The 20,087-nt window shown below is 38.1% G+C and overlaps 2 protein-coding genes across 4 annotated transcripts in view; both read right to left on the bottom strand.

Annotated features, from left to right (window-relative positions):
• Window positions 1-19,349, bottom strand: part of LOC141400877 (serine protease inhibitor 77Ba-like) — a 34,714-nt gene extending 15,365 nt beyond the window's left edge. The window contains exons 1-7 of one of the 3 annotated variants that reach the window (XM_073980494.1): window positions 19,203-19,246; window positions 18,620-18,890; window positions 13,529-14,255; window positions 13,191-13,467; window positions 12,930-13,125; window positions 8,675-8,853; window positions 8,375-8,612 (exon numbers count right to left, since the gene is read on the bottom strand). In XM_073980494.1, the coding sequence (XP_073836595.1) occupies window positions 8,375-8,612; window positions 8,675-8,853; window positions 12,930-13,125; window positions 13,191-13,467; window positions 13,529-14,255; window positions 18,620-18,638 (1,636 nt within the window). In that variant the 5' untranslated portion in view covers window positions 18,639-18,890; window positions 19,203-19,246. Of the gene's footprint in view, window positions 1-8,374; window positions 8,613-8,674; window positions 8,854-12,929; window positions 13,126-13,190; window positions 13,468-13,528; window positions 14,256-18,619 lie in introns of all 3 variants that reach the window. The other 2 variants (XM_073980496.1, XM_073980493.1) reach the window with 2 other exon arrangements.
• LOC141400878 (luciferin sulfotransferase-like) lies at window positions 743-8,094 on the bottom strand. Its single transcript, XM_073980497.1, has 5 exons — window positions 7,770-8,094; window positions 7,583-7,712; window positions 6,407-6,734; window positions 1,031-1,097; window positions 743-969 (listed from the first exon to the last, which is right to left on the bottom strand). Exons 1-5 carry the CDS (start codon window positions 8,066-8,068, stop codon window positions 834-836), a joined length of 960 nt encoding a protein of 319 aa, XP_073836598.1. The 5' UTR covers window positions 8,069-8,094; the 3' UTR covers window positions 743-833.
• Window positions 19,350-20,087: the final 738 nt, after the last annotated feature.

Here is a 20,087-nt window from a genome sequence, read left to right as displayed (position 1 = left end):
ATAAAGGGACTTCTCTGGCTAAGAGGCAATTGTGCACTTCCTTTATAATCCAAGTCATTCAGCAACATCCAGGCTGTCTCTTGCATCCATGTGGTGCCGGATTTCATAAATGTCACAAGAAACACATCATCCGATCTAACTTCAAATTGTAGCACTTGTTCGATTACAGGCTCACAAGTTTGGGGCATTGAACACCAAGTATCTTCAACACTTTCGATAAACGGTATTTCAGAAGATCTTCCTTTGAACTCTAAAAGTTTAACAGCTACAGAACTTTTAGGCCTTGTAATAAACATTTTTTGCTTGCGGCAAATATTGTTGTTTTCACTTCGAATGCGAATTGCTTAATGTGTTTTGCAAAATTTCTCAAAGTTTGTTTCATGTAAAATCGTATGTGAAACCAAATAAATAAAACCACAAAAAACTAGTTTAATCTGAAACTTCTGGAATTTAAGACGTTTTGTTTGACCTAATACCAAACTCCAGTTTTTTTAATATTTGATTCATTTTTATATTCAAATAAACATTTTCTACAACAACAAGAACTTGGTAATAGTTCGAACGAATTTGAATTCGAATCGGCCTATTGAAACTGTTCATTTGTTTTTTTTTTTATCGCATACCAGTTCTGGGGCACATAACATAAAAATCTGAATACTATTATATTTTGTTTTAATAAAATATTTAAATACAAATTTAATAACATATTTATTTAATTCTACATCTGTTTTGCCCTGCCTGGTGTTACGTGTATTGTTAGTGTACAGTGTTTGTATGTGATGTTTGCTCATCGGCATACAAACACCCAAAGAGAATAAAAACAAAGATTCAAGCTATAATTTTCCAAAAATATCCTCTTCACTAAGTCCATGTTCGTCCAATACTTTCTTCGACCAAACGTCTATTTTCGCTTTCAATTCTGGTGTCAATTCATCCTTATATGAGCCAACAATACCACGACGCATAAATCTAGAAAAGAGAGAAAATCGTTTGAAAGAGTTCACAAGGTCCATAGGCGTACAATACTTACTGGAAGTTTGCGTCAACATTCGGAATTCTTTGCTTTATCGCAGCTGTGGCATTCGTTTGTTTATTTTCTGAAAAAATATAGAGAATTTATTAGTTTCTATAAACGAGCTAAAGGGAGGGAGTCTTTATAGACGCCCTACACGGAGTTTTTATAGCCCAGCTTAAGGAAATCTTTATAGACGAGCTGAAGGTGGAATTTAAAGCCGCCCCAAAGGCAGTATTTATAAATGCCCTGAAGGGGCAACTACAGATGGGTGTTTTTATATGAAATCTTTATAGACAATGTGAAGGAACCATTTGCAGGCTTTTCTGAAAGAAAGGATGCTCCTATAGACCCTTTCTGAAAGAAAGGATGCTTCTGCAGACCCGTTCTAAAAGAAAGGGTGCTTCTATAGATTCTATCTAAGAGAAAGGATGTTTCTATAGACCCTTTCTGACAGAAGGTGTGCTTCCATAGACCATTTGCTTCTATAGATCATTTCTGAAAAAAAGGGTGCCTCTATAGACTCTTTCTGAAAAAAGTGTGTTTTAATAGGCCCATTTTGATAGAACGGTTGTATTTTATAGACCCTTTCTGAAAGAAGGGGTGTTTCTATGGACCCTTTCTGAAATAAGAGTTGTTTCTATAGACCCTTTTGAAAAGAAAGGGTGCTTCTACAGATCATTTCTGAAAGAAAGGGTGCCTCTATAAACTCTTTCTGAGAAAAGTGTGTTTTAATAGACCCTTTTTGATAGAAAGGGTGTATTTTATAGACCCTTTCTGAATGAAGAGGTGCTTCTATAGACCCTTTCTGAAATAAGAGGTGCTCCTATAGAACCTTTCTGAAATAAGAGGTGCTTCTATAGACCCTTTCTGAAATAAGAGGTGCTTCTATAGACCCTTTCTGAAATAAGAGGTGCTTCTATAGACCCTTTCTGAAATAAGAGGTGCTTCTATAGACACTTTCTGAAAGAAAGGGTGCTTCTACAGACACTTTCTGAAAGAAAGGGTGCTTCTATAGACACTTTCTGAAAGAAAGGGTGCTTCTATAGACACTTTCTGAAAGAAAGGGTGCTTCTATAGACACATTCTGAAAGAAAGGGTGCTTCTATAGACACTTTCTGAAAGAAATGGTGCTTCTATAGACACTTTCTGAAAGAAAGGGTGCTTCTATAGACACTTTCTGAAAGAAATGGTGCTTCTATAGACACTTTCTGAAAGAAAGGGTGCTTCTATAGACACTTTCTGAAAGAAAGGGTGCTTCTATAGACACTTTCTGAAAGAAAGGGTGCTTCTATAGACACTTTCTGAAAGAAAGGGTGCTTCTATAGACACTTTCTGAAAGAAAGGGTGCTTCTATAGACACTTTCTGAAAGAAAGGGTGCTTCTATAGACACTTTCTGAAAGAAAGGGTGCTTCTATAGACACTTTCTGAAAGAAAGGGTGCTTCTATAGACACTTTCTGAAAGAAAGGGTGCTTCTATAGACACTTTCTGAAAGAAAGGGTGCTTCTATAGACACTTTCTGAAAGAAAGGGTGCTTCTATAGACACTTTCTGAAAGAAAGGGTGCTTCTATAGACACTTTCTGAAAGAAAGGGTGCTTCTATAGACACTTTCTGAAAGAAAGGGTGCTTCTATAGACACTTTCTGAAAGAAAGGGTGCTTCTATAGACACTTTCTGAAAGAAAGGGTGCTTCTATAGACACTTTCTGAAAGAAAGGGTGCTTCTATAGACACTTTCTGAAAGAAAGGGTGCTTCTATAGACACTTTCTGAAAGAAAGGGTGCTTCTATAGACACTTTCTGAAAAAAAGGGTGCTTCTATAGACACTTTCTGAAAAAAAGGGTGCTTCTATAGACACTTTCTGAAAGAAAGGGTGCTTCGATAGACACTTTCTGAAAGAAAGGGTGCTTCTATAGACACTTTCTGAAAGAAAGGGTGCTTCGATAGACACTTTCTGAAAGAAAGGGTGCTTCTATAGACACTTTCTGAAAGAAAGGGTGCTTCGATAGACACTTTCTGAAAGAAAGGGTGCTTCGATAGACACTTTCTGAAAGAAAGGGTGCTTCTATAGACACTTTCTGAAAGAAAGGGTGCTTCTATAGACACTTTCTGAAAGAAAGGGTGCTTCTATAGACACTTTCTGAAAGAAAGGGTGCTTCTATAGACACTTTCTGAAAGAAAGGGTGCATCTATAGACACTTTCTGAAAGAAAGGGTGCTTCTATAGACACTTTCTGAAAGAAAGGGTGCTTCTATAGACACTTTCTGAAAGAAAGGGTGCTTCTATAGACACTTTCTGAAAGAAAGGGTGCTTCTATAGACACTTTCTGAAAGAAAGGGTGCTTCTATAGACACTTTCTGAAAGAAAGGGTGCTTCTATAGACACTTTCTGAAAGAAAGGGTGCTTCTATAGACACTTTCTGAAAGAAAGGGTGCTTCGATAGACACTTTCTGAAAGAAAGGGTGCTTCGATAGACACTTTCTGAAAGAAAGGGTGCTTCTATAGACACTTTCTGAAAGAAAGGGTGCTTCTATAGACACTTTCTGAAAGAAAGGGTGCTTCTATAGACACTTTCTGAAAGAAAGGGTGCTTCTATAGACACTTTCTGAAAGAAAGGGTGCTTCTATAGACACTTTCTGAAAGAAAGGGTGCTTCGATAGACACTTTCTGAAAGAAAGGGTGCTTCTATAGACACTTTCTGAAAGAAAGGGTGCTTCGATAGACACTTTCTGAAAGAAAGGGTGCTTCTATAGACACTTTCTGAAAGAAAGGGTGCTTCTATAGACACTTTCTGAAAGAAAGGGTGCTTCTATAGACACTTTCTGAAAGAAAGGGTGCTTCTATAGACACTTTCTGAAAGAAAGGGTGCTTCTATAGACACTTTCTGAAAGAAAGGGTGCTTCTATAGACACTTTCTGAAAGAAAGGGTGCTTCTATAGACACTTTCTGAAAGAAAGGGTGCTTCTATAGACACTTTCTGAAAGAAAGGGTGCTTCTATAGACACTTTCTGAAAGAAAGGGTGCTTCTATAGACACTTTCTGAAAGAAAGGGTGCTTCTATAGACACTTTCTGAAAGAAAGGGTGCTTCTATAGACACTTTCTGAAAGAAAGGGTGCTTCTATAGACACTTTCTGAAAGAAAGGGTGCTTCTATAGACACTTTCTGAAAGAAAGGGTGCTTCTATAGACACTTTCTGAAAGAAAGGGTGCTTCTATAGACACTTTCTGAAAGAAAGGGTGCTTCTATAGACACTTTCTGAAAGAAAGGGTGCTTCTATAGACACTTTCTGAAAGAAAGGGTGCTTCTATAGACACTTTCTGAAAGAAAGGGTGCTTCTATAGACACTTTCTGAAAGAAAGGGTGCTTCTATAGACACTTTCTGAAAGAAAGGGTGCTTCTATAGACACTTTCTGAAAGAAAGGGTGCTTCTATAGACACTTTCTGAAAGAAAGGGTGCTTCTATAGACACTTTCTGAAAGAAAGGGTGCTTCTATAGACACTTTCTGAAAGAAAGGGTGCTTCTATAGACACTTTCTGAAAGAAAGGGTGCTTCTATAGACACTTTCTGAAAGAAAGGGTGCTTCTATAGACACTTCCTGAAAGAAAGGGTGCTTCTATAGACACTTTCTGAAAGAAAGGGTGCTTCTATAGACACTTCCTGAAAGAAAGGGTGCTTCTATAGACACTTTCTGAAAGAAAGGGTGCTTCGATAGACACTTTCTGAAAGAAAGGGTGCTTCTATAGACACTTTCTGAAAGAAAGGGTGCTTCGATAGACACTTTCTGAAAGAAAGGGTGCTTCTATAGACACTTTCTGAAAGAAAGGGTGCTTCGATAGACACTTTCTGAAAGAAAGGGTGCTTCGATAGACACTTTCTGAAAGAAAGGGTGCTTCTATAGACACTTTCTGAAAGAAAGGGTGCTTCTATAGACACTTTCTGAAAGAAAGGGTGCTTCTATAGACACTTTCTGAAAGAAAGGGTGCTTCTATAGACACTTTCTGAAAGAAAGGGTGCTTCTATAGACACTTTCTGAAAGAAAGGGTGCTTCTATAGACACTTTCTGAAAGAAAGGGTGCTTCTATAGACACTTTCTGAAAGAAAGGGTGCTTCTATAGACACTTTCTGAAAGAAAGGGTGCTTCTATAGACACTTTCTGAAAGAAAGGGTGCTTCTATAGACACTTTCTGAAAGAAAGGGTGCTTCTATAGACACTTTCTGAAAGAAAGGGTGCTTCTATAGACACTTTCTGAAAGAAAGGGTGCTTCTATAGACACTTTCTGAAAGAAAGGGTGCTTCTATAGACACTTTCTGAAAGAAAGGGTGCTTCTATAGACACTTTCTGAAAGAAAGGGTGCTTCTATAGACACTTTCTGAAAGAAAGGGTGCTTCTATAGACACTTTCTGAAAGAAAGGGTGCTTCTATAGACACTTTCTGAAAGAAAGGGTGCTTCTATAGACACTTTCTGAAAGAAAGGGTGCTTCTATAGACACTTTCTGAAAGAAAGGGTGCTTCTATAGACACTTTCTGAAAGAAAGGGTGCTTCTATAGACACTTTCTGAAAGAAAGGGTGCTTCTATAGACACTTTCTGAAAGAAAGGGTGCTTCTATAGACACTTTCTGAAAGAAAGGGTGCTTCTATAGACACTTTCTGAAAGAAAGGGTGCTTCTATAGACACTTTCTGAAAGAAAGGGTGCTTCTATAGACACTTTCTGAAAGAAAGGGTGCTTCTATAGACACTTTCTGAAAGAAAGGGTGCTTCTATAGACACTTTCTGAAAGAAAGGGTGCTTCTATAGACACTTTCTGAAAGAAAGGGTGCTTCTATAGACACTTTCTGAAAGAAAGGGTGCTTCTATAGACACTTTCTGAAAGTAAGGGTGCTTCTATAGACACTTTCTGAAAGAAAGGGTGCTTCTATAGACACTTTCTGAAAGAAAGGGTGCTTCTATAGACACTTTCTGAATGAAAGGGTGCTTCTATAGACACTTTCTGAATGAAAGGGTGCTTCTATAGACACTTTCTGAAAGAAAGGGTGCTTCTATAGACACTTTCTGAAAGAAAGGGTGCTTCTATAGACACTTTCTGAAAGAAAGGGTGCTTCTATAGACACTTTCTGAAAGAAAGGGTGCTTCTATAGACACTTTCTGAAAGAAAGGGTGCTTCTATAGTCCCTTTCTGAAAGAAAGGGTGCTTCTATAGTCCCTTTCTGAAAGAAAGGGTGCTTCTATAGGCCCTTCAGTACATATAAACTCCATCATTCAGAAGACCTTTAGGTAATCATCCACCATAAAAAGGCATTTAAAAGGGATTCTTGTAATAAATGAAGTATAAAAGTCCTTTCTGCATCTAAATAACTTCTAATAACGTGGTAGTTACCTTTCTGTACTCACCTTTCATATTGTCAAAAGACAGATGTTCCAATAGTTGTTCCATTTCCCGGTCATTCAATTGCGGTTTTTCCAAAAACTCGCACAATCGTTCGATAACACCTTTCAAATTCCGTTTCATTTCTTCATAGGTTACAAAGAAGATATTTGGCTTATTCCGTATTTTCCAGAAATTTACGACATGAGACCAATAACTGGTGTACATGACGTCATTGTTCATAAAATCATTAACATAATCAGCAATATTATCCCCAGACCAGTAACCAAGAGCTTTGGTAAAATGATATGAGGAGACTATGACATCTTTGCAGTTTCGCGCCACATAAATTAGCTGAAAATAAGAAATTACAAATTAAAAATACATACATATAAATATTTTAAACAAATATTAGTCAAAATATTTTTCTAATTTGTTACAGAAAACAATTTGTAATTAATTTTTTTCTCATAATTCTTCCGTTGTTCAAAAATTTTTTTTTAGTAAATTGGAAAATGTTTATTTGAATTTTGTGTAATACAGACAATCACAAACAACGCACTGAAAATGTGTGGTTGCAAATAAATTTTGTTCTTGTATCCTTTAGGCTACAGATGGTATATACACTTTCATACGGCCAAAATGTGCCTCATCGAATTGACGGTTTTAAACCCCAAGTATGTTTGGACGAGAAGTATTCGCATTACGTAGAAGTTCGTTGCAGAGAAGTTCGACTGTATCATTCTAAGCAGTTGTGTTATTCAAGAGGTGGTCTGCAAATATAACGTCAATGAAAGAAACGTAGAACAAGCAATACCTTCAGTTGTATTTCAATAAAGAAGTTATTTTTTTTTTTCTTGATACAGTGTGAAGGTGGTAGTGGTGAAAAGATAAACAAAACAACCCAACAATAACCATTATTAAAATTCCCGCGCTGCATGGTTTTTTTTTTGTTTGCTTCAAGAAAAAATGTCAACAAATAAGCGAGCTGCATTCCCGTACTTTATTCAAGGTAACAAAACTAATTGTCAAAAATTAATATCGCATATAAATTTGGCCAAAAAGTAAGGGAAACTAAAACATCTCTCTCCATTCTATCAGTGTGATAAAATATTTCTGATATGAAACTACAGTCCATTGTAGACGGTATGCCAATACATATACACATATGTATGTATGTGATAAATATGAATTCATCTTACCTTGGTTTTCTTCTTCCATATCTGATGTGGTAATAAATTCGCAGGCAAATGACTTTTGATTAATCTTGGACTTGGCAGCATTTCACACAATTTAAGTGCATTCGGAAAACTGGGTCTTATGCCATGGTACCTACAATGAAATTATTATTTTATCATTTTTTTTTTTAATTTTTCTAATTTATCCTACTCTATAAAGGGACTTCTCTGGCTAAGAGGCAATTGTGCACTTCCTTTATAATCCAAATCATTCAACAGCATCCAAGCTGTCTCCTGCATCCATGTGGTGCCGGATTTCATAAATGTTACAAGAAAAACATCATCCGATCTAACTTCAAACTGTAGCACCTGTTCGATTACAGCGTCAAAGGTTGGGGGCATTGAACACCAGGAATCCAATCCATTTTGTATAAACGGTACTTCAGAACATTTTGCTTTGAACTCAACAAGTTTACCAAATACCGAACTTTTGGGTCTTGAAATATACATTTTCTCTTTAGCCGAAATTCTGTTGTTTTCACTTCGACTATCAATTGCTTAATGTCAGTCATGTGGCTTATCAAAAGTGTTTCAAACAAAAACATCTAAACTGTAGTGCAAATTGGGTACCCTTTCCCGCTCCCAGAAACCCTCCCAATAGCCCCGAAATTAAAATTAAAAATAAAAACAAATGCACACAAATACACATTCCCATTCACATTCTTGCCCGACACCCCAATAAAACACAAAATTCACCAAAACATATTTTTTCTCTATCTTCTTCGCTAAATCTTCATTCGTGCGACTTTATTTCACCGGCAAACAATATAAGTTGTGCAGTTTTTTCCACAAGTAAATATGCAAATGGTCGATCGAAATAAAATCTCACTGGCGAGGCCTTGTTGATAATGGAGGCCACAGCCAAGGCCCCCGCTTCAGTACCATCCTCATTGACAATAATACGACTTGATTGGAAAATGCTCGATACAAAAACATCTTTGGCGATTTTTGTGAGATTAGCATAGTGCGGCTGGAAGACATCAATGACACCCATCTGCAAGAGGGAACAAATATTATTTATTTTTTCCTGGAAAGAGGAAAATCGCCACCACTTACATTTTCCAAAATATAACGCAGAGAAAAATGCGACTGAGTTGTGAAACGTGGTAGAAATACCTCCACATCATTTGGTATTCCATCCGCTTCTAAGGCCCGTTCTTCTTCCTCCAATTGCTGAAGTATGGGGGAAATGCCAACGGTACGCAGGTTATTCATTACGGAATTTAATTTGGTTCCTGTTAAAAGAAAGAAAGGTAAATAAAAAAAATCCAACACGGGGCCTCACATAGACAGAAGACCTCATAAAGGTTCTCTGCAGATAAAAGGTCTTCTAAGGAGGTGTTCTATAGCCAGGAGGAAGTTTTACATGTCTTCAAACACCCTATTATAGGCAGAAGATCTTCAGGAGATTTTCCATTAATCAAATTCCTCCCAAACATCTTCTAGAGGCAGATAAACTCTTAAAAAACGCATATTTTTAAGGGACAGAGCGTATTTGAAAGATACTATTCGTAGATTATCTTTAAAAGGTCTTTTATGGACAAATGGCCCTCTGTAGGTATTTTAGGAACAGAGAAACTTTAACGGCCTCCAAAAGACAGAAGGTTTTCAAAAGTCTTTAAAATACAGAAAGCCTTCGAAAGATCTCCGACCAATTTCTAAAGATCTTGTTTGGACAGAAGACTTTCTAAAGGATTCTTCGTGCAGAATGCCTTTTAAGGGATTTCTGTGGACAGAACACCTTCGATGGGCATAAGACACTCAAACGGTTCTCAAAGAATATTGGCCAGAAGAATTTCTAAGGTGCATCTGTGGACAAAATAACTTCCAAATATCTTCTTCTGACAGAAGAACTTCCAGCGTTTCTCTATGGTCAGAAGAGCTTTTAAAGGTTTCCTGTAGACCGACGAATATCCAAAATTTTCTAAAGTCCTTCTATTGACAGAAGCCCTTCCAACGATCTACTGTGAACAGAAGATCGCCTAACGATTTTCTATGGACCGACGACCTTCTCAAGGTCTTCTATGGGCAGGCAACATTCTAAGGGTCTACTGTGGACAAATTGAATAGAATAAAATAGGAGAGAAGACCTTCTAAAGATCTTCTTTCAAAAGTAAAGACATTCTAATGGCCCTCTATAGGCACAAGACCTTTTAAAACTCTTTTTTGGACAGAAGACCTTCTAAAGGTCCTCTATGGGCAAGAACCTTCTAAAGATTCTCTATAGACAGAGGACCTTTTAAAGGTCTTCTAAAGACAGAGTACCTCTGTAAACAGAGGACCTTCTGAAGGTCTTCTATAGACAGACAACCTTCTAAAGGTCCTCTGTAAACAGAGGACCTTCTAACAATCCCCTATAGACAGAAAACCTTATGCAGGTCCTCTATAGACCTTTTAAAGGTACTGTATGGACAGAGGATCTCTATTTACAGAGGACTTTCTTAAGGTCTTCTAGAGATAGAGTACCTTATAAAGGTCCTCCGTGGACAGAGGACCGTCTAAGGGTCCTTTATAGACAGAGGACCTTTCAAAAATCCTCTATAAACAGATGACCTTCTAAAGGTCCACTATATACAGTGAACCTTCTAACTATTCTCTATAGACAGAGGACCTTCTAAAGGTCCTCTATAGACCGAAGACCTTCTAATGGTCCTCTATAGACCAAGGAACTTATGAAGGTCCTCTATAGACCTTCTAAAGGGCCTCTATAGAAAGATGAGCTTCCTAAGGTCCTCTATAGACAGAAGACCTTCTAAAGGTCCTCTGTGGACAGATGACCTTCTAACGGTCCTCTATAGACAGAGGACTTTCTAGAGGTCCTCTATTGGCAGAGAACCTCCTTAACGACCTTTAAAAACAGTGGAGATTCTAATGGTCCTCTATATACAGAGAACCTTCTAAAGGTCCACTATATACAGAGGACCTTCTAACGATTCTCTATAGACAAAGGACCTACTTAAGGTCCCCTATAGACCGAAGACCTTCTAAAGGCCCACTATAGACCTAGGACCGTATAAAGGTCCTCTATAGACAGATGAACTTATAAAGGCCCTCTGTAGGCAGAGGACTTTATATAGGTCCTCTATAGACAGAGGACCTTCTAAAGGTCCTCTATAGACAGAAGACCTTATCTAGGTCCTCTGTAGACAGATGACCTCCTACCGGTCCTCTATAGACAGAGGACTTTCTAAAGGTCCGCTATTGGCAGAGGACCTCCTAACGTCCTCTAAAAACAGTGGACCTTCTAAAGGTCCTCTTTATACAGAGGAACTTCTAAAAGTCCTCTATAGACAGAGGACATCTAAAGGTCCTCTATAGACAGAGAACATCTAAAGGTCCTCTATAGACAAAGGTCCTTCAAAAGGTCCTCTATAGACAGAGGACCTCTAAAGGCCCTCTATAGACAGAGGACTTTCTTAAGGTCATCTATAGTCAGAGGATCTTCTTAAGGTCCTCTATAGACAGACGACCTTCTAAAGGTCATCTATAGTCAGAGGACCTTCTTAAAGTCCTCTATAGACAGAGGGCCTTCTAAAGGTCCTCTAAGGACAGAGGACCTTCTAAGGGTACTCTATAGACAGAGGACATTCTAAAGGTCCTCTATAAACACAGAAACTTTTAAAGGTCCTCTATAGACAGAGAACCTCTAAAGGTCTTCTATCTATAGAGGACCTCTAAAGGCCCTCTATAGATAGAGGACCTCTAAAGGCCCTCTATAGACAGAGGACCTTCTTAAGGTCATCTATAGTCAGAGGATCTTCTTAAGGTCCTCTATAGACAGACGACTTTCTAAAGGTCATCTATAGTCAGAGGACCTTCTTAAAGTCCTCTATAGACAGAGGACCTTCTAAAGGTCCTCTAAGGACAGAGGACCTTCTAAAGATACTCTATAGACAGAGGACCTTCTAAAGGTCCTCTATATACAGATGACCTTCTTAAGGCCCTCTATAGACAGAGGACGTTCTAAAGGTCATCTATAGACAGGGAACCTTCTAAAGGTCCTCTATAGACAGTGGACCTTCTAAAGGTCCTCTATAGACAGACGATCTTCTAAACATCATCTGTGGACAGAGGACCTTCTAAAGGTCCGCTATATACAGAGGACCTTCTAAACGTCCTCTATAGAAAGAGGACGTTTTAAAGGTCTTCCATAGTAAGAGGAAATTCTTAAGGTTCTCTATAGACAGACTCCCTTTCACTCGTCTATAAAGACTCCCTCCCGCTCGTCTATAAAGACTCCCTGCCGCTCGTCTATAAAGACTCCCTTCCGCTCGTCTATAAAGACTCCCTTCCGCTCGTCTATAAAGACTCCCTTCCGCTCGTCTATAAAGACTCCCTTTCGCTCGTCTATAATGTCTCGCTTTCGCTCGTCTATAACGACTCGCTTTCGCTCGTCTATAACGACTCCCTTCCGCTCGTCTATAAAGACTCCCTTCCGCTCGTCTATAAAGACTCCCTTTCGCTCGTCTATAAAGACTCCCTTTGCGCTCGTCTATAAAGACTCCCTTCCGCTCGTCTATAAAGACTCCCTTTCGCTCGTCTATAATGTCTCGCTTTCGCTCGTCTATAACGACTCGCTTTCGCTCGTCTATAACGACTCGCTTTCGCTCGTCTATAACGACTCCCTTCCGCTCGTCTATAAAGACTCCCTTTCGCTCGTCTATAAAGACTCCCTTCCGCTCGTCTATAAAGACTCGCTTTCGCTCGTCTATAACGACTCCCTTCCGCTCGTCTATAAGACTCCCTTTCGCTCGTCTATAAAGACTCCCTTCCGCTCGTCTATAAAGACTCCCTTCCGCTCGTCTATGAAGACTCCCTTTGCGCTCGTCTATAAAGACTTCCTTTGCGCTCGTCTATAAAGACTCCCTTTGCGCTCGTCCATAAAGACTCCCTTTGCGCTCGTCCATAAAGACTCCCTTTGCGCTCGTCTATAAAGACTCCCTTTCGCTCGTCTATAAAGACTCCCTTCCGCTCTTCTATAAAGACTCCCTTTCGCTCGTCTATAATGACTCCCTTTCGCTCGTCTATCAAGACTCCCTTCCGCTCGTCTATAAAGACTCCCTTCCGCGCGTCTATAAAACTCCCTTCCGCTCGTATATAAAGACTCCCTTTCGCTCGTCTATCAAGACTCCCTTCCGCTCGTCTATCAAGACTCCCTTTCGCTCGTCTATAAAGACTCCTTCCGCTCGTCTATAAAGACTCCCTTCCGCTCGTCTAAAAAGACTCCCTTCCGCTCGTCTAAAAAGACCCCCTTCCGCTCGTCTATAAAGACTCCCTTCCGCTCGTCCCACCTTTAGCTAGTTTCCCTTACCTTTCCTTGGCAGAATAACCAACATGGACATTAAGTTCGCCTGACCATAAGGCAGCTCCAGCACAAAACTATCAATGCCGGGAACAAAAACATAGGTAAATGAACCCATTTGTGACATCATTTGGACACTTCCAGTGACTTGTCCATCCTCATCGTGAAATGGTACCGGCTTGGTGTTGAAAGTTTCAAATGGATACTGTACGGAAAGGAGAAATTCGAAATTAATTAACTGAACCAATACCAATTTGAACATTTTCTCACCTTCCATTTTCCTTTGAAATACAAAGTGGAAATCATCAACATTTGGGCATCAACTAAATCCTGAGGCAGGACCGAATGTGGCAGTAGGCCCTTCGTGGCCGTATTTATATCGCTATTGATTCTCACCAAGGTGGTATTGACATCAGCAAAATCTACGGGAGTCAAGACCGAGTGGTATTCACGTTCAATTATATCTTCATAATCCCGCTGCACTGGTTTGTTGATATCCGTGAAAATGGCCTGGTAGGAGTCAACCTCTACATAGTTTGTTACGGCACTGTAAGCAAAAATAACGATAAATCAAGTCGACATAAAAGTTATAAAACTTGTAGACTTACTTTAAACGCTGCTTAATTTGACGATATGCTGATCTTAAAGCAGGCGGAGTTTGGTTATTGATCCTCAAGGTATCACGCAACTCCTTTAGGGTCTGATGTTGGGCACCCTCCGTTAGCAAGACCAAAAGAGACCACACCGCTAGAGGAGATACCATATAACTGCGATGTGGCACCCGTAAATGTTCATCGGATAATTTTGCCAGAAATTCCAGGCCAAAATCTTCGGCGCCCTTGGCCAAGGCCTTCAAATGTTTCTCCTCTTGTTTACTAACATCAACAGCAGCAGGTTGCGATGATTCCGTTCTTAAGGTGGCAAATACTGGAGGTCCCAAAAACAATTTATTTTGTACGGGTGATGTCATCGTAGTGGTGGTGTTGCAGGAGGAACTGCCAGTGGTGGGAGCACTTGTAACAGTATCACCGTGATGAGTTCGTGCAAATTGGTGCACATTAACCGATTTGGCGGTAGCAAATATGGGTGGACGATTATAATCAATGGGATCGGGATAAAAGTTAGCTGTGGTGGAGAATATCGACCGGTCATAATTTGTTGTATCTTCGGTGGCAAAAACGATGGGACTTGTTGATTGCATTGTAGTTGTTGTTGCGGCAAATATCAGTTTGTCGCTGTTGTTTGAGGTTTCGCCATTGGCAGCTGAAGGTGTAAATCTTAACGACTCCTGGGCATTAGCATGGTAAGAAGATGTGAGGCACAAAATAACTAGAACTGGAAAACAAAAAGAAGATACATTGGTGTTCTGATGAAAGATGACTCCGAATGTCTTCGAAGATGACTCCGAACGTCATTTTCGCTATCTAAGATGACTTTGAACTTCACATACTATGACGAAGATGACTCCGAACATTATCAACACCATCGAAGTTGGCGCTGAACGTCATCTATGCTATCGAAGATGAATTCGAACGTCATCTACGCTATAGCTATAGTAGAGGACTCCGAACGTAATGTTAACTATCGAAGAAAATTCCAAATGTAATATCCTCTATCAAAGATGACTCCGAACTTGATTTTCGCTATCGAAGATAACCCCAAACTTCATCTACTGTATCGAAGATGACTCCGAACGTCATCTACTCTTTCGAAGATTACTCCGAACGTCTTAGACTCTTTCGAAGATAAATCCGAACTTCTCTACTATTTCGAAGATGAATCCGAACGACATCTACTCTTTCGAAGATAAATCCGAACTTCTCTACTCTTACGAAGATGAATCCGAACGCCATTTACGCTGTAGTAAATGACTCCGAACGCCATTTACGCTGTCGTAAATGACTCCGAACGCCATTTACTCTATAGTAAATGACTCCGATCGTCATTTACTCTATAGTAAATACCTCCGAACGTCATTTACTCTATAGTAAATGACTCCGATCGTCATTTACTCTATAGTAAATGACTCCGATCGTCATTTACTCTATAGTAAATGACTCCGAACGTCATTTACTCTATAGTAAATGACTCCGAACGTAATTTACTCTATAGTAAATGACTCCGAACGTCATTTACTATATAGTAAATGACTCCGAACGTCATATACTCTATAGTAAATGACTCCGAACGTCAATTACTCTATAGTAAATGACTCCGAACGTCATTTACTCTATAGTAAATGACTCCGAACGTCATTTACTCTATAGTAAATGACTCCGAACGTCATTTACTCTATAGTAAATGACTCCGAACGTCATTTACTCTATAGTAAATGACTCCGAACGTCATTTACTCTACAGTAAATGACTCCGAACGTCATTTACTCTATAGTAAATGACTCCGAACGTCATTTACTCTATAGTAAATGACTCCGAACGTCATTTACTCTATAGTAAATGACTCCGAACGTCATTTACTCTACAGTAAATGACTCCGAACGTTATTTACTCTACAGTAAATGACTCCGAACGTCATTTAATCTACAGTAAATGACTCCGAACGTCATTTACTCTACAGTAAATGACTCCGAACGTCATTTATTCTACAGTAAATGACTCCGAACGTCATTTACTCTACAGTAAATGACTCCGAACCTCATTTACTCTATAGTAATTAACTCCGAACGTCATTTACTCTACAGTAAATGACTCCGAACGTCATTAACTATACAGTAAATGACTCCGAACGTCATTTGCTCTACAGTAAATGACTCCGAACGTCATTTACTCTACAGTAAATGACTCCAAACGTCATTTAGTATACAGTAAATGACTCCGAACGTCATTTAGTATACAGTAAATGACTCCGAACGTCATTTACTCTACAGTAAATGACTCCGAACGTCATTTGCTCTACAGTAAATGACTTCGAACGTCATTTACTCTACAGTAAATGACTCCGAACGTCATTTACTCTACAGTAAATGACTTCGAACGTCATTTACTCTACAGTAAATGACTCCGAACGTCATTTACTCTACAGTAAATGACTCCGAACGTCATTTACTCTACAGTAAATGACTCCGAACGTCATTTACTCTACAGTAAATGACTCCGAACGTCATTTACTCTACAGTAAATGACTCCGAACGTCATTTACTCTACAGTAAATGACTCCGAACGTCATTTACTCTACAGTAAATGACTCCGAACGTCTTTTACTCTACAGTAAATGACTCCGAACGTCATTTATTCTACAGTAAATGACTCCGAACGTCATTTACTCTACAGTAAATGACTCCGAACGTAATTTACTCTACAGTAAATGACTCCGAACGTCATTTATTCTACAGTAAATGACTCCGAACGACATTTACTCTACAGTAAATGACTCCGAATGTCACTTACTCTACAGTAAATGACTCCGAACGTCATTTACTCTACAGTAAATGACTCCGAACGTCATTTCCTCTACAGTAAATGACTCCGAACGTCATTTATTCTACAGTAAATTACTCCGAACGTCATTTACTCTATAGTAATTAACTCCGAACGTCATTTACTCTATAGTAAAAAATTCTGAACGTCATGTACTCTATAGTAAATGACTCTGAACGTCATTTACTCTACAGTAAATGACTCCGAACGTCCTTTACTCTATAGTAAATGACTCCGAACGTCATTTACTCTACAGTAAATGACTCCGAACGTCATTTACGCTACAGTAAATGACTCCGAACGTCATTTACTCTACAGTAAATGACTCCGAACGTCATTTACTCTACAGTAAATGACTCCGAACGTCATTTACTCTACAGTAAATGACTCCGAACGTCATTTACTCTACAGTAACGTCATTTAATCTAGAGTAAATGACTCCGAACGTTATTTACTCTAGAGTAAATGACTCCGAACGTAATTTACTCTACAGTAAATGACTCCGAACGTCATTTACTCTACAGTAAATGACTCCGAACGTCATTTACTCTACAGTAAATGACTCCGAACGTCATTTACTCTACAGTAAATGACTCCGAATGTCACTTACTCTACAGTAAATGACTCCGAATGTCACTTACTCTACAGTAAATGACTCCGAACGTCATTTACTCTACAGTAAATGACTCCGAACGCCATTTACTCTACAGTTAATGACTCCGAACGCCATTTACTCTACAGTAAATGACTCCGAACGTCATTTACTCTACAGTAAATGACTCCGAACGTCATTTACTCTACAGTAAATGACTCCGAACGTAATTTACTCTGCAGTAAATGACTCCGAACGTCATTTACTCTACAGTAAATGACTCCGAACGTCATTTACTCTACAGTAAATGACTCCGAACGTCATTTACTCTACAGTAAATGACTCCGAACGTAATTTACTCTGCAGTAAATGACTCCGAACGTCATTTACTCTACAGTAAATGACTCCGAACGTCATTTGCTCTACAGTAAATGACTCCGAACGTCATTTGCTCTACAGTAAATGACTCCGAACGTCATTTACTCTACAGTAAATGACTCCGAACTTCATTTAATCTACAGTAAATGACTCCGAACGTCATTTACTCTACAGTAAATGACTCCGAACGTCATTTACTCTACAGTAAATGACTCCGAACGTCATTTACTCAACAGTAAATGACTCCGAACGTCATTTACTCTAGAGTAAATGACTCCGAACGCCATTTACTTTACAGTAAATGACTCCGTACGTCATTTACTCTACAGTAAATGACCCCGAACGTCATTTACTCTACAGTAAATGACCCCGAACGTCATTTACTCTACAGTAAATGACCCCGAACGTCATTTACTCTACAGTAAATGACTCCGAATGTCACTTACTCTACAGTAAATGACTCCGAACGTAATTTACTCCACAGTAAATGACTCCGAACGTCATTTACTATACAGTAAATGACTCCGAACGTCATTTACTCTACAGTAAATGACTCCGAATGTCATTTACTCTACAGTAAATGACTCCGAATGTCATTTACTCTACAGTAAATGACTCCGAACGTCATTTACTGTACAGTAAATGACTCCGAACGTCAGTTACTCTACAGTTAAAGACTTCGAACGTCATTTACTCTATAGTAAATGGCTCTTAACGTCACTTAGTCTACAGTAAATGACTCCGAACGTCATTTACTCTGCATTAAATGACTCCGAACGTCATTTACTCTACAGTAAATGACTCCGAACGTCATTTACTCTACAGTAAATGACTCCGAACATCATTTACTCTACAGTAAATTACTCCGAACTTCATTTAATCTATAATAAACGACTCCGAACGTCATTTACTCTACAGTAAATGACTCCAAACGTCATTTAATCTACAGTAAATGACTCCAAACGTCATTTACTCTACAGTAAATGACTCCAAACGTCATTTACTCTACAGACATCTGCTATAAAATATTAGATCTTCTCCTAAGTAGACGAGTCTGTATGTCATCTAATGTGTTATTTAACTCTTCTAAATATTTTCTTCTGAGAAGTTAAGACTTGTAACTTTATTTACATGAATCACAAATCAGTTTGATGACTAATATTACTACATTAATGAAAATTCATTCTCTCAAGATGAAACAAAAAAAACAAACAAAAGTTAACAAATTATCTTAACGTCTAGTTTAATTACATATTTGAAAGTAAATAATTAATTAAAAGCTCTCCGCTTACCGTTTGTTATTAGCCACATCTTGAGAACACTGTTAATTTCTGGTCTACTCTCTCACTCTCTGTGTTGGCCGGTTTAGCAAAGCAGTTTGATAACAACAACGAGGATCGTAGATGTGGTGGCTAGATGTTCTTAAATTATTAAAGTTGTGGCTGCTTTTTTTGTTTTTGTTTCTATTTCAAAAAATCTTGTTTTCAATTTCTGTATGTTTTTTTTTTCTTGTATTAAATGATAATTAAACGGCTTAGTTCTGGTTTGCCAAAGTAACAACAACTACAAGAGTTGTGAATATAATTAATTTGAAAATATTAATATATTGATTCAAAATTCTGTGGTTTCTTGATTTATTCACACTTTTTTAGTTGTTTTTTATTCTACTTTTATTTTTTAGTTATCTCAAAATTTGATTTTGTAGAATTTATTATTTAATAATTAATAATAGTTTTTCCATTTATATTTTAGATATTCTATTTTTTTAAATTTTCACAAAATTTTATTTGTGTAATTTATTTTTTATAATTTTAAAAATGTTTTTCCTAATATTTCAAAACTTTGTATCACTTGTTTTACAGCTTCCAAACCAACCGCTTATACGTAACTCCGACAATAGACTAGAATGTCGATAGAATTCTACACCTGTTAAGACTTTCTGCCGGAATAACTTTTTAGAATCAAAACTGAACATTAACAAATTTCTACAACAATCTCTAGTTGGAAACTGGTAGCCAGCCAATCCCATCCAATTACGAGTATTTCATAAGTTCTCTTATACGGTCTATCTTCCAATCTCCGAGCGTCTTCCGTTTGTTTTGATAGTCGTCGTCGCTTAGCAAAATATCTTCTTTATAGAATGGAAAACCGCAAAACCGGCTTCTAACGTCAGAATTTTGTTTATGAGATGAGTAACAACACAATTTAGAACTTGTGTAAAGATTGATAAGTTCGTGATTTGTCAAAATATTTTGTTTTTATGTTCTATTCGCGGAACAAAAAATGTTTGGAGGGGAATTTCTTTCACCGCATTGGGATTTCTTCCGTTGAATCTAATTTATTATATCGAGCAAATGACGTTCTTTATTTGTAGACATGTGCTCGAAGGTGAAGCATGTTGCAATAAATCGAATTAATTACATTGAAGATGTTATGAACGGGAATGGATTACACTGGGCTACAAAATTTGTTAATAAACAAATGCTGTTACTGAAGGTAGTTCAGAGCCGTAGTCATAGACGTAAATAGACGAGAATTTTTAACCATTTTTTTTTTTTTTTTGAGAATAAAAAAATCTCTTTTTTCAAAAAATAATGTCCAAAATAAACCTCTCGGTAAGTCTTGCAGATGTAAACAGTTGTTGTTAAATTGCTTGTTCATATTTAAATATTAATTGATTAATTTATGTTTAAGTTCCTACTAAATTCCCCTGTAGATTTATATTATCGAATTTCCCAATAAACTTCTTTGGACCTTCCC

This window comes from Musca autumnalis, unplaced genomic scaffold (genome assembly GCF_047663935.1).
Source record: "Musca autumnalis isolate F117 unplaced genomic scaffold, ASM4766393v1 scaffold_4, whole genome shotgun sequence".
NCBI classification, from domain to species: Eukaryota; Metazoa; Arthropoda; class Insecta; order Diptera; family Muscidae; genus Musca; species Musca autumnalis.
This window is presented reverse-complemented; position numbering and strand designations above follow the sequence as displayed.